General features: G+C 41.1%; 1 protein-coding gene across 2 annotated transcripts in view; it reads right to left on the bottom strand.

The window, feature by feature from the left end:
- The window catches only part of kiaa1549lb (KIAA1549-like b), a 140,333-nt gene that overhangs the window by 80,298 nt on the left and 47,135 nt on the right, over nt 1-12,900 (bottom strand). For both annotated transcript variants that reach the window (XM_067419686.1, XM_067419685.1), the window contains exons 4-5: nt 9,947-10,062; nt 2,933-3,152 (exon numbers count right to left, since the gene is read on the bottom strand). In XM_067419686.1, coding sequence (XP_067275787.1) covers nt 2,933-3,152; nt 9,947-10,062 — 336 coding nt within the window. The remainder of the gene's footprint in view (nt 1-2,932; nt 3,153-9,946; nt 10,063-12,900) is intronic.

The raw sequence follows: 12,900 nt of genomic DNA, 5'->3' as shown, positions 1-12,900 counted from the left end.
GAAGTATCATAAGGGATCTCGGTAACATTTCGCACTGCTCAGATTATTCTCCTTAACCAGAGACGCTTACATTCTCACATTTATCTCCTCTGAAGCTTTATATGAGATCTCCGTAACATCACTCACAGTGCTCAGATTATTTTCCTTAACCAGAGATACTCACACTCTCACATTTATCTCCTCTAAAGCTTCATAAGAGATCTCAGTAACATCACTCACTGAGCTCAGATTATTCTCCTTAACCAGAGACACTCACACTCTCACATTTATCTCATTTAAAGCTTCATAAGAGATCTCAGCAACATCACCCACTGTGCTCAGATTATTCTCCTTAACCAGAGACGCTTACATTCTCACATTTATCTCCTCTGAAGCTTTATATGAGATCTTCGTAACATCACTCACTGTGCTCAGATTATTCTCCTTAACCAGAGACGCTCACACTCTCACATTTATGTCATCTAAAGCTTTATAGCAGATCTCAGTAACATCACCCACTGTGCTCGGATTGGCTTGAGAGACTGGGTGGCTCATATTTGTCTCCTCTAAAGTTTCAGAAGAGATCTCAACCACATCACACACTGTGCTTGGATTTGTTCCCTTGGCTAGAAAGACTGGATTGCCCATATTTGTCTCCTTTAAAGTTTCAGAAGAGATCTCAAGAAATATCACACACTTTGCTCAAACTTTTCTCCTCAGCTAGATACTCTCACTTTTGTCACCTCTAAAGTTTCATAAAATATCTCAATAACATCACACATTGTGTTTAGAATATTCTCCTTAGTTAAAGACTCTGGCACTCCCACATTTGTCAAACAAATGATGTGCCCTATGCTGTACAGCTTTCTTATTGTGTCAACAATTACCCTTATTTTCTGAGGTCTCTTCTAAAACTATAGAGGAGATAAATGTGAGAGGTTCAGAGTTTATGAGAAAAGTCAGAGCACAGTGTGTTGTTGAGATCTCTTCTAAACTTTAGAGGAGACAAATGTGAGAGCTTCAGAGTCTTACTGAGGAGAAAAACATCTGAGCACAGTATGTGATGATGTTGAGATCTCTTATGAATCTTCAGAGAAGACAGGTGTGAGAGCTCCAGTGTTTCGCGCTAAGGAGAAAAATCAGAGCACAGTATGTTATGATGTTGAGATCTCTTATGAATCTTCAGAGAAGACGTGTGTGAGAGCTCCAGTGTTTCTCACCAAAGGAGAAAAGTCTGAGCACAGTGTGTGATGTTGAGATCTCTTATGAATCTTCAGAGAAGACAGGTGTGAGAGCTCCAGTGATTCTCACTAAGGAGAAAAGTCTGAGCACAGTGTGTGATGTTGAGATCTCTTATGAATCTTCAGAGAAGACAGGTGTGAGAGCTCCAGTGATTCTCACTAAGGAGAAAAGTCTGAGCACAGTGTGTGATGTTGTTGAGATCTCTTCTAAATCTTTAAAGGAGACAAATCAACCTATGTTTACATGCATGCAAAATGGGTTGTACAAGATAAAATGTCTAATGTTAAACGAAGAACAAAAAAGTTAAGCAGCAGCTGTGAAGCACTGGTACACTATAGTATTACTTGTGTTATAAAGAAATAATTGATCTAGACTAAACACCATACACTTGTCTGATTATTGTTTGGAATAAGCACTGCATATTAATTTCTGGGCATTGAAGATCAATTTTAATGAATAAACCTTGATATTCTGAAACACATAATGCTTTTTGAATGAAAGTTTTAGTATTTACAATATTAGTAAAAATGTAAAATGTAAGTTTATCCTAAAATAAAATTTAAGACATCTGGGGTTGGTTGAAAAACTTCTTAGACTAATCTTAAAAGGTAGTCAAGAATATTTTTCCCCAAGCCTGGTAATAACTTATTTAAGTCAGTTAAATTAATTTAATTTAAATTGGAAAACTAAGATTGATTGCCCTTAGTTTAACCAAATAACTACTACTTAGCATAATTGCATAGTAACTCAGGAACTTGACAAAGTCATACCTAAATGAGACATATAAGAGGTAATAAGCCCTTATTATCATGAGCTTAGGGAAAGCTCTGTCAGAGCCATAGCCTTGTGGACAGCACATCAACATTGAGGCACAGCAGCACCTCAGACAGCACGAGTTCAAGTCCCAGTTAAAGGTATACTTTCCAGCTCCTGTTCCCTTCTCACCTCTCCCATTGTTTCTGGTTGCTTATCGTACGGTCCTTTCCATTAAAGATGAAAAAACCCAATGTCATAAAAAAAGAAAGGAAAAAAAAAAACACAATAATGAGAATGCCCAAATATGGGAGAATCACAACTATGTCTCCTGAGCTTAGAAAAAGCAACCAATGAGCAAATAGTTTTTTCCTCTGGGTGGGTTTCGGTACCCAACCCTAATTAAAGTTCCTTGCTTTTTTGATTAGGTCCAAATTTGTTTATATGGTTACTTATTATGTTGATCATCTGTATCTTGTTTAGTTCCTTGTTATCCAGTTCTACTTGGGGGCAGAGATATCATGCAAAACATTGCGATCGCTCAACAGCCGAAGGATGTGAGGATGAGAGCCGAGAGATCTCTGCGCCCAAGTAGCAGTGTTTCGCCTGTGCTTCCCCATAATATAGTCCCAATCAATATATGCCTAGGAAATCGCCTCGTCTTAACCTGCATCACTATTTGTATTCCAAGGCCACAAGAAGTAATTAGGTGAGTGTTTTGGGTTTTTTTTTGGATCACTTTTACTCAGGACATTTTAGCTGGCAACATAGGATTCCATTCATTATGCTAAGCTAAGCTAGCGGCGACCCTGCCAAACTAAAACAATGCATGCACTGAGACAAAGATGCATTTGCCCACATATCTAAATTTATAAAAGAAGTTGAATAAGCCCTATTTCTAAAAACGGTGGCATGTTCCACATTAGTTAGATGACAGAGATTGAGCAGTGAGCCTGACCTGTCTTCAGCATCAATGAGATGGCAGGGCTGGGTTTCCAGGGGACTGCTGGGATGGGAATCGCCTGCACCAGCGGCACAAACTGCCGGATGTCCGCCATCAATCTCTCAATACCATAGATGCTAAGAGCCTCCACCACCACTGAGGCAGTGTACACCATCTCTCCACGGGTCACATAGTAACCGACTGTCACATTAGGCACACTGGAGATGCTCTCAATCTGAGGAAGGTGAATACATTTAGAAGAAACATGTATATTAAAGTTGCATTCAGTAGTATGGCACTCATTTAAAATGTTTATGCATTGTGAAATACATGTAAAGTTAAATATGTTCTCTACACACTGGAATTCATAATTTACTAAAAACTGAACGTGAGTCACAATTTTTTCACTGCCATCTCTGATGTAATCGGCCAGGTGTTTTCTGCATCAGTGCTGTTTGGGAATGACTGCTTGAAAGTATTTGCTTGATCGCAAAAAGAGGAGTTGTAACACAATGTCTCGTTTTTTATTGCATTATTTTTGCATTTATTGCATTGTGAATTATTGCAGGTTAAGGGACTACAACAGACCTCATAGATTGAATTCATCAAATAATGAGTGTGTGGACAGAAGTGGTGCTGTGCAGTCCCAGTAAAGTGTGCCAGATTTTTTTGCAGTTTTTACAGTTTTTTTGCTACATCCTCCACACCCTATAGTCAGAACCAGCCTGTATGATCGAGAGTTACTCAGAGCAAATTAGCACGGATTATGTGGCCGAAATATGTTTGTTACTTGAATTGCATAATTTTCTCTAGGAAATCAAGTTCATTAATGCAGACAGTCCATGCAAATAAACACTGCTATCAGCAAAATGTATTCCTGTTTTATTCACTTTGTTTTATACAATACAATACAAATGCTATTTCTATAGCACATATTAAACAACTGCCATTACCCAAAGTGCTTTCCAGCCTAATTAATACAAAAAAGCAATTACATACAGTCACACAAACAAAATGAAACCAAGTTCACTCTAATCAGTTCTAAAAGCCATACTAAAAAGATATGACTTCAAACTAGACTTAAAAGCACAGATGGGGAAGATTTAATGTGCATTTGAATAGGGTTCCATAAGCGTGGAGTAGCCACAGAGAAGGCTCTATCACCTTTTGGTGACCAATGGGTGATGATACAAATGAATGAACAGTTGCCAGGTCCTTAAAGGACAGAAATGAGTGATAAAATCCAGACTTAACAACACTAGTGACCTGTTTTTCTAAAACAAAAGCCGAATCCATGTTAACTCCCAAATTCTTAGTTCACCCTGAAATGAAATCAAAGCCATCGTTTACTCACCCTGCTGTTGATTCAATGCCCTATGTCCTTCTATCACATTCGGACCTCAAAAGCAAAAATGTCCTGCAGGTGTCCTTCATATAATGGCAGTGGATAGCGGCCAGGTTAAAACATTACAAAAATTATACAAAAGTTTGACGCAATTATACAGTGAGACACGTCCTATATATATAGAAAGTGTCCAGGAGGCACACTATAAAGTTTTGGGAGACATTAACTATTATTCAGTCAAAACACTGAGCTCGACCGTTACTCTGTGCGCACCTGTAATGACTAGTAGGAACCGTCAGCAGGCGTGGAGCTCATGCTCATGCACTGTTGTCATGGCACCCAAGATAAACACACACACAACATTTTGAGAAATCAGACTCAATAGAAAAGAAGAAAAAAATGTGACGTCTTTTCTATACAGTCTAAATGTCATTTCTATACAGTATATGATAATAAATAATACAATACTAATAATAAAACATCCTGAAATGAATATTGTGTACTGGTTGTCATGACAACAGTGCATGAGTATGAGCGCCCCGCCTGCTGACGGTTCGTACTAGTCATTACAGGAACGTGCACAGAGTAACGGCCGAACTCAGTGTTTTGACTGTTTGACTTTTTTAAACGTTCGCCGGTTCCCGCCTCCATCCTCGCTTCCCATCGACAAACTTTATTACACATACTTTTGTATATTTTTTGTAATGTTTTAACCTGGTCGCTATCCACTGCCATTATAGGAAGGAGCGCGGGCAGGACTATTTTTAAAATTTCTGGTTTTGGGGTCCGAAAGGAATAGTCCATGGTATGCAGGGCAGAGGACCTACGCCGTATCCTCTATGCCTCAAGTTACGCATTGGTTTTCATTTGTATTTCTGCGTTGTTTTCCATTGTGCAATTACACATGCAGGCTGCTAGTGGACATGCTGATGGTAACCCCAGTTTCAAGGCAAAAGCTGAAAAAGTGACTTGTTTATAAGTATAAGAGAATAAGTGAGCTTGGAACCCAAAGTATCAGCAGTGTTGGTGGCAGAGAGCGGCTTTTCTTGAGTTGAGTTGTTGTATGTAATACAAATGAAGCATCTCTAGTTGAATAGTAAATTAACATGAGGCGATCTGGCACTGAATGCATTTGTGAAATCATGCAGAGCTCATGCACTGACTAGCGCTTCTGTTGCGGAGACTATTCATTCCGTTGAAATCACTAAACAAAATACTCCCATTGTGATGTGTCCTTGTTCTTGATATACACAATCAGTGATTCAAATCTTTTTCTTTCGGCTGTTCCCTTCAGGGGTTGCCACAGCGAATCATCTGCCTCCATCTAGTCCTATCATCTGTATGCTCTTCTCTCAGACCAACTACCTTCATGTCCTCCTTCACTACATCCATAAACCTCCTCGTTGGTCCTCCTCTTGACAGCTGGCAGCTCTAACCTCAGCATCCTACATTCACTCTCCCTCCTCCGAACATGTCCAAACCATCTCAACCTGGCCTCTCTTATTTTGTCTTCAAAACATCTCACATGTGCTGTCCCTCTGATGTACTCATTTCTGATCCTATCCATCCTCATCACTCCCAAAGAGAACCTCAACATCTTCAGCTCTGCTACCTCTAGCTCTTCCTCCTGTCTTTTCCTCAGTGCAACTGTCTCCAAACCATACAACATGGCTGGTCTCACTACTGTCCTGTACACCTTTCCTTTCATTCTTGCTGGTACTCTTTAATCACACAACAGACCTGACACTTTTTATCCACCCATTCCAACCTGCCTGCACACGTTTATTCACCTCTTTTCCACACTCTCCATTGCTCTGGACTGTTGACCCTAAGTACTTAAAATCCTGCACCTTCTTTACCTCTTCTCCCTGTAACCTCACTGTTCCACTTGGTTCTCTCTCATTCACACACATGTATTCTGTATTGCTGCAACTAACCTTCATTCCTCTTCTCTCCAGAGCAAACCTCCACCTCTCTAGACTTTCCTCCACCTGCTCCCTGCTCTCACTACAGATCATAATGTCATCCGCAAACATCATAGTCCATGGAGATTCCTGTCTGACCTCATCTGTCAGCCTGTCCATCACCACCGGAAACAAGAAGGGGCTCAGAGCTAATCCTTGATGCAGTCACACCTTCACCGTGAAGTCCTTTGTCTCACCTACAGCATACCTTACTACTGTCCTACTGCTCTCATACATATACTGTACCACTCTAACATACTTATCATGCCACTCCAAACCTCCTCATACAATACCACAGCTCCTCTCTTGTAATATGCTTTCTTTAAATATACAAAGACACAATGCAGCTCTTTCTGACCCTCTCTGTACTTCTCCATTAACTTCTCAAAGCAAATAATGCATCTGTAGTGCACTTTCTGAAACCATACTGCTGCTCACAAATATCCACTTCTCCCCTTAGCCTTGCTTCTACTACTCTTTCTCACAACTTCAGTGCATGGCTCATCAGCTTAATACCTCTGTAGTTTCAACTCTGCACATCTCCCTTGTTCTTAAAAATCGGCACCAAAACTCTTCTCCATTCTTTAGGCATCCTCTCACTCTCTAAAACCTCGTTGAACAACCTAGTTAAAAACTGTACTGCCATTTCTCCTAGACACTTCCATACCTCCACTGGTATATCATCAGGACCAACTGCCTTTCCTCTCTTCATCCTCTTCAAAGCTCTCCTAACTTCACCCTTTCTAATACTTCCTGCTCAACAATATTTGCCTCTACAACTCTTCTCTCCCTGTCATTTTCCTCATTCATCAGTTCCTCAAAGTACTCCTTCCATCTTTCCCTCACCCTCCTGTCACCTGTCAAAACATTTTCATCTCTATCTTTAATCACTCTAACCTGCTGCATATCCTTTCCATCTCTATCCCTCTGCCTCACCAACCGATACACATCCCTCTAACCTTCCTTACTATCTAACATTGCATACATGTCCTCATACACTTTCTGGTTGGCCTTTGCCACCTCTATCTTAACCTCACGCTGCATCACCCTGTATTCCTCTCTACTTTCCTCTGTCCTCTCACTGTCCCACTTCTTCCTAGCTAACCTCTTCCTCTGGATACTCTCCTGGACTTCCTCATTCCACCACCAAATCTCCTTGTGTTCTTTCCTCCTTCCAGATGACACACCTAGCACCTTTCTACCTGTCTCCCTGATCACTTTGGCTGTAGAAGCTCTTCTTGACCACCTAAAGCTTGTCTCAACTCCTGTCACGGTTCATGGATTCCCTGTCTCACTCTTGGGTGCGTGTTGAATGTAGGTGAGGGCGGAGCCTAGGATTGGCTCATCACAACCTACTTGTGGAGCATAGGCACTAACAACATTCAACATCACACCTTCAATATCCAGCTTAAGACTCATCAACCTATCTGACACTCTCTTTACCTCCAGAACATTCTTCACAAACTCCTCCTTCAGGATCACTCCAACTCCATTTTTCTTCCTGTCCACACCATTATAAAACAGTTTAAACCCTGCTCCAATGCTTCTAACCTTGCTCCCTTTCCACCTGGTCTCCTGGACACACAGAATTTCAACTTTCCTCCTCTGCATTATATCTACCAGTTCTCTGCCTTTACCAACATTTCAAAAAGTCCCTACTTTCAGTCCTAAACTCCTGCTTTTCCTCTTCTCTCGCTGCCTACGGAAACGCCTTCCTCCTCTAACACACTTTCCTCCTCTCCTTCTTAGACTAACAGTAGCCCAATGTCCACCGGTGCCCTGTAGGTCAATGGCACTGATGGCGGTTGTTGTTAACCCGGGACCCAACCGATCCGGTATGGAAGTCATATTCGTGATTCGCATAATGAATTTGGCAAAATGTTTACATCAGATGCCCTTCCTGACACAACCCTCTCTATTTATCCTGGCTTGGGACCGGCAAAAAAGGTACACTGGCGTGTGACCTCCTGTGGCAAGATTAAAATCTAATTTAAAATCTTTTGTTTTAATCAGAAAATAAATCAACTATACTTATTACAACTATACTAACTATACTTATATATACTTATATTCATTCAATAACATAAAGAATATCAGCACTACAAAATATTGTGTTATATAGCAGATGAAACTATAATTTCTGGACACACGCTCTCCTAAAGCATATTTTTTTTATTTATAGATCTGAGGGAGGGGTTCTGGCAGACCAATCACGGCGTTTGCGGTCCGCATAGAATTGATGCGTTGTTACATTTTTGGAGAGGTGCACGTCAGGGTACGGCGAAGGGTATGCCGTATGTAACGCGTCTATGCATATGGCACAGCATACCTTCTGCTTCCACTTGATGCAGAAGTATAAATTGGGCTTAACCCTTCATCCCATGGGAGGAAGTAGTCTTACAGTTCATGGAAGGAAGTTAGGAGAATTCCACCAGGTGGCAGCGTTCTGTGGGTATGAGCATGTGTGCAACTAGAACACATGCTCACCTGGGGAACTTCCGTGTGGCCCCTGGCCGCCCCAGCATCAAGGGTCATGAGGCCAAAGAAGTGGATTTTGTCAGTATCTACCTTCCATACTTTGTGAGCTCTTCATGCACTTCCAGGAAGAAAGGCACCAGGGTGGGGCACGGCTATGAGACGGGCCCCGAACCCAGAAACCATCCAACTGTGAACACTCAGCACAGGGTGGGGAATTCCACTCTCATCCAGTGCCTGTGGGTGGCCCAGGTAAGCATTGCTGCCAACTCAGCTTTACATTCAGACTGTGTCAGCGCCTTATATACCTGTATGTCAGGGGGTGTGGCTACAAAGGGGAACCCCCATCGTTTTGGTTGGACACTACATACACTTCCATTTCCACCCAATTTATCATGTGTCTTACCCAAGCGGCATCCTCCCGCGATCTCTCTTGAAGCCAATACGGAAGTAATGTAAACTGCAATTCCTCAGCTGGCCACTAGGGCCACACAGGCTCCATAAGGGAGCAGAATCTCATTGAGCCTCATGTTAAAATTCCCAACTTTACAGCAGAACAAAAAAAAACATGTTTACAGCCTGGTACAAATTGTGGTTTTGGTCTATACAGCTAAATTTGACCCTCATGACAACTGTGAGGTGAGTGTATTTTTATATAATTAATTAATTTACGTTATATAAAGCCTTACTTTCTGCATAATTAAGGGTGTGGTTACATTGAGTGACAGGTGGATAGCCATTTATCCACCATCTGTAGTCATTGCGTCACCTCAGCTCCACCCACATCCCGCTTTTTTGCCCATTTTCTGTTATCCGGGAGTGACACAAGATGACGCGCTCGCAAGATGGCAATGCTCAGCTCACCCCTACTTTAAGCTTCAGAACGGCTTATCGGAATCCTATGGGTGACGTCACGGACACTACACCCATATTTTTTTTATAGTCTATGGTCTTACCCCATCAGACAAACAGTGTCAAAACATAATTTTCCTACAGTTCAATTATGATAAATTGCATGGAATTTATAGCTTAAGGTGAATGGTTAAAAAATGGTCTATTAAAACTCCTGTAGTCTAGGTTTGCTTGCATTAAGAGAGGGATATTTCAAAGAGAGGGATGTGTGATTGAAGGAATTTGTGGAGTGGTTAAATTCAGTGGCTAGGTCTGGTGAAAGTTTTAGCAAGACAGCAAATATGACTTATAAGCAGAATGTAATTTGTGTTTGTGCATATTTGATAGCTGAACCTTAGCCTGAACCGTGCTGTCGTTCAAGGCCTTCTTCAGAGCTTGAGTAAACCCTCGAGGGAGATTCTGCTTCAAAATACTGTCTAGACGACTCCTTCGTAACTGTACGGACAACACTGTCATAGACAGAAAAATGAAGAGTTATTGTAGTTGCTTTAAAGAATATAAGTTTTACGTTTCTAATCTAATCAAATGAAATTTCAATCATTTCAATCTGTCAGGGCATATACTGTAATATGACTACCAGACAACTTCTCCAGTTGTACAGGTCCTTCTCAAAATATTAGCATATGTGATAAAAGTTCATTATATTCCATAATGTAATGATAAAAATTAAACTTTCATATATTTTAGATTTATTGTACACCAACTGAAATATTTCAGGTCTTTTATTGTTTTAATACTGATGATTTTCGCATACAGCTCATGAAAACCCAAAATTCCTATCTCAAAAAATTAGCATATTACATCCCACCAATAAAAGAAAAGTGTTTTTAATACAAAAAAGTCAACCTTCAAATAATTATGTTCATTTATGCACTCAATACTTGGTCGGGAATCCTTTTGCAGAAATGACTGCTTCAATGCGGCGTGGCATGGAGGCAATCAGCCTGTGGCACTGCTGAGGTGTTATGGAGGCCCAGGATGCTTCGATAGCGGCCTTAAGCTCATCCAGAGTGTTGGGTCTTGCGTCTCTCAACGTTCTCTTCACGATATCCCACAGATTCTCTATGGGGTTCAAGTCAGGAGAGTTGGCAGGCCAATTGAGCACAGTAATACCATGGTCAGTAAACCATTTACCAGTGGTTTTGGCACTGTGAGCAAGTGCCAGGTCGTGCTGAAGAACGAAATCTTCATCTCCATAAAGCTTTTCAGCAGATGGAAGCATGAAGTGCTCCAAAATCTCCTGATAGCTAGCTGCATTGACCCTGCCCTTGATAAAACACAGTGGACCAACACCAGCAGCTGACATGGCACCCCAGACCATCACTGACTGTGGGTACCTGACACTGGACTTCAGGCATTTTGGCATTTTCTTCTCCCCAGTCTTCCTCCAGACTCTGGCACCTTGATTTCCCGAATGACATGCAGAATTTGCTTTCATTCGAAAAAAGTACTTTGGACCACTGAGCAACATTCCAGTGCTGCTTCTCTGTAGCCCAAAGTGGCTTGACCTGGGGAATGCGGCACCTGTAGTCCATTTCCTCGACATGCCCGCACACGGTGGCTCTGGTTGTTTCTACTCCAGAATCAGTCTACTGCTTCCGCAGGTCTCTCATGGTCTAGAATCGGTCCTTCTCCACAATCTTCCTCAGGGTCCGGTAACCTCTTCTCGTTGTGCAGCATTTTTTGCCACACTTTTTTCTTCCCACAGACTTCCCACTTAGGTGCCTTGATACAGCACTTTGGGAACAGCCTATTCGTTCAGAAATGTCTTTCTGTGTCTTACCCTCTCGCTTGAGGGTGTCAATGATGGCCATCTAGACAGCAGTCAGGTCAGTAGTCTTACCCATGATTGCGGATTTGAGTAATGAACCAGGCTGGGAGTTTTTAAAAGCCTCAGGAATCTTTTGCAGGTGTTTAGAGTTAATTAGTTGATTCAGATGATTAGGTTAATAGCTCGTTTAGAGAACCTTTTAATGATATCCTAATTTTTTGAGATAGGGATTTTGGGTTTTCATGAGCTGTATGCAAAAATCATCAGTATTAAAACAATAAAAGACCTGAAATATCTCAGTTGGTGTGCAATGAATCTAAAATATATGAAAGTTTAATTTTTATCATTACATTATGGACATTTTTTGAGAAGGACCTGTATATGACGTTTCAATCTCATCCAGTTCTCCAGATTTAACTGTGATACTTTGCCGGAACTATGTTTACCATGGTACATTTGTGTAAGGTAATATTTTAAGGCACTTGCATACACTTACAGTATTTATATTGCTTACTGAAAATTTACAGCAGTGTTCTCGTCAAGAAAAACTCATCCAAGTCAAGACTGAGACAAAAAGAGGCTCGGATACAAGTGAAGACAATGGAAATATGCTCTTTGAAGTTAATTCTTGAGCTCATACACGAACTGTCATGATAACAAATAGAATTAATTATTCATTATTATACATTATACTATGGGGCGTTGAATGCTTGAATCTCATTGGCTCATGAACGTTCTGAGGTGTGCAATTATTTTCTGGGAAATGTACAGCGAACGTAGTTCCAGGCAGCTCTCTTGACCGCATTACAGTTCCATATCACTTATAGTAAACTGTAATAGCGGAAATTAAAGGACTAAAAAACAACATAAAGCAACTTAAAGGCTACACGACATCATAACAGCGCTGTTTAGAGACACACAGAGGTAGCCTAACTCGCAAAAGCTCTCTCTCTCTCTCTCTCTCTCTCTCTCTCTCTCTCTCTCTCTCTCTCTCTCTCTCTCTCTCTCTCTCTCTCTCTCTCTCTCTCTCTCTCCTAATAACTTCATTAATAACTGCAGTAGATTGATATCAACAGCTCAAGGCTCTGTTACCAACTTTAAATTGACATCTCGGAACTAGCAAAAGAGCTGTTGGATGAGACATGAAATAAATAGTTCTACTCACAATAGCGATTTTAGTTAGCCTGGATGCCAGCCGAAATTAGCCCCGCCCACAACATTTTTAGGTCGGGCAATTCGGTCTGGCATTGCTCCATAGAGGAGTAATTATCTCCGAACAGAAACTGTTCGGACCAATGAAATCATCAGGGCGGGCTTTAGACGATGACGGACAGATTATAAACAGTAACCTAATCATACACGTCATCAAAGGAGCTTCGATTATATTTACTCGAATCCTAAACGGAGAGCTTGTTTGTATATGCATTCACCTTCATCATTTCTCTCAAAGATGATGATCATGTTGGGTAAATACTCTGTGTATCAATACGTTATTTTATTTTTTTACAACACCGGC

The sequence above is a fragment of the Pseudorasbora parva genome, chromosome 16 (assembly GCF_024679245.1).
Source record: "Pseudorasbora parva isolate DD20220531a chromosome 16, ASM2467924v1, whole genome shotgun sequence".
In the NCBI taxonomy this organism is placed as follows: Eukaryota; Metazoa; Chordata; class Actinopteri; order Cypriniformes; family Gobionidae; genus Pseudorasbora; species Pseudorasbora parva.
The sequence above is the reverse complement of the archived record's forward strand: the minus strand, read 5'-3'. Positions and strand labels throughout refer to the sequence as shown.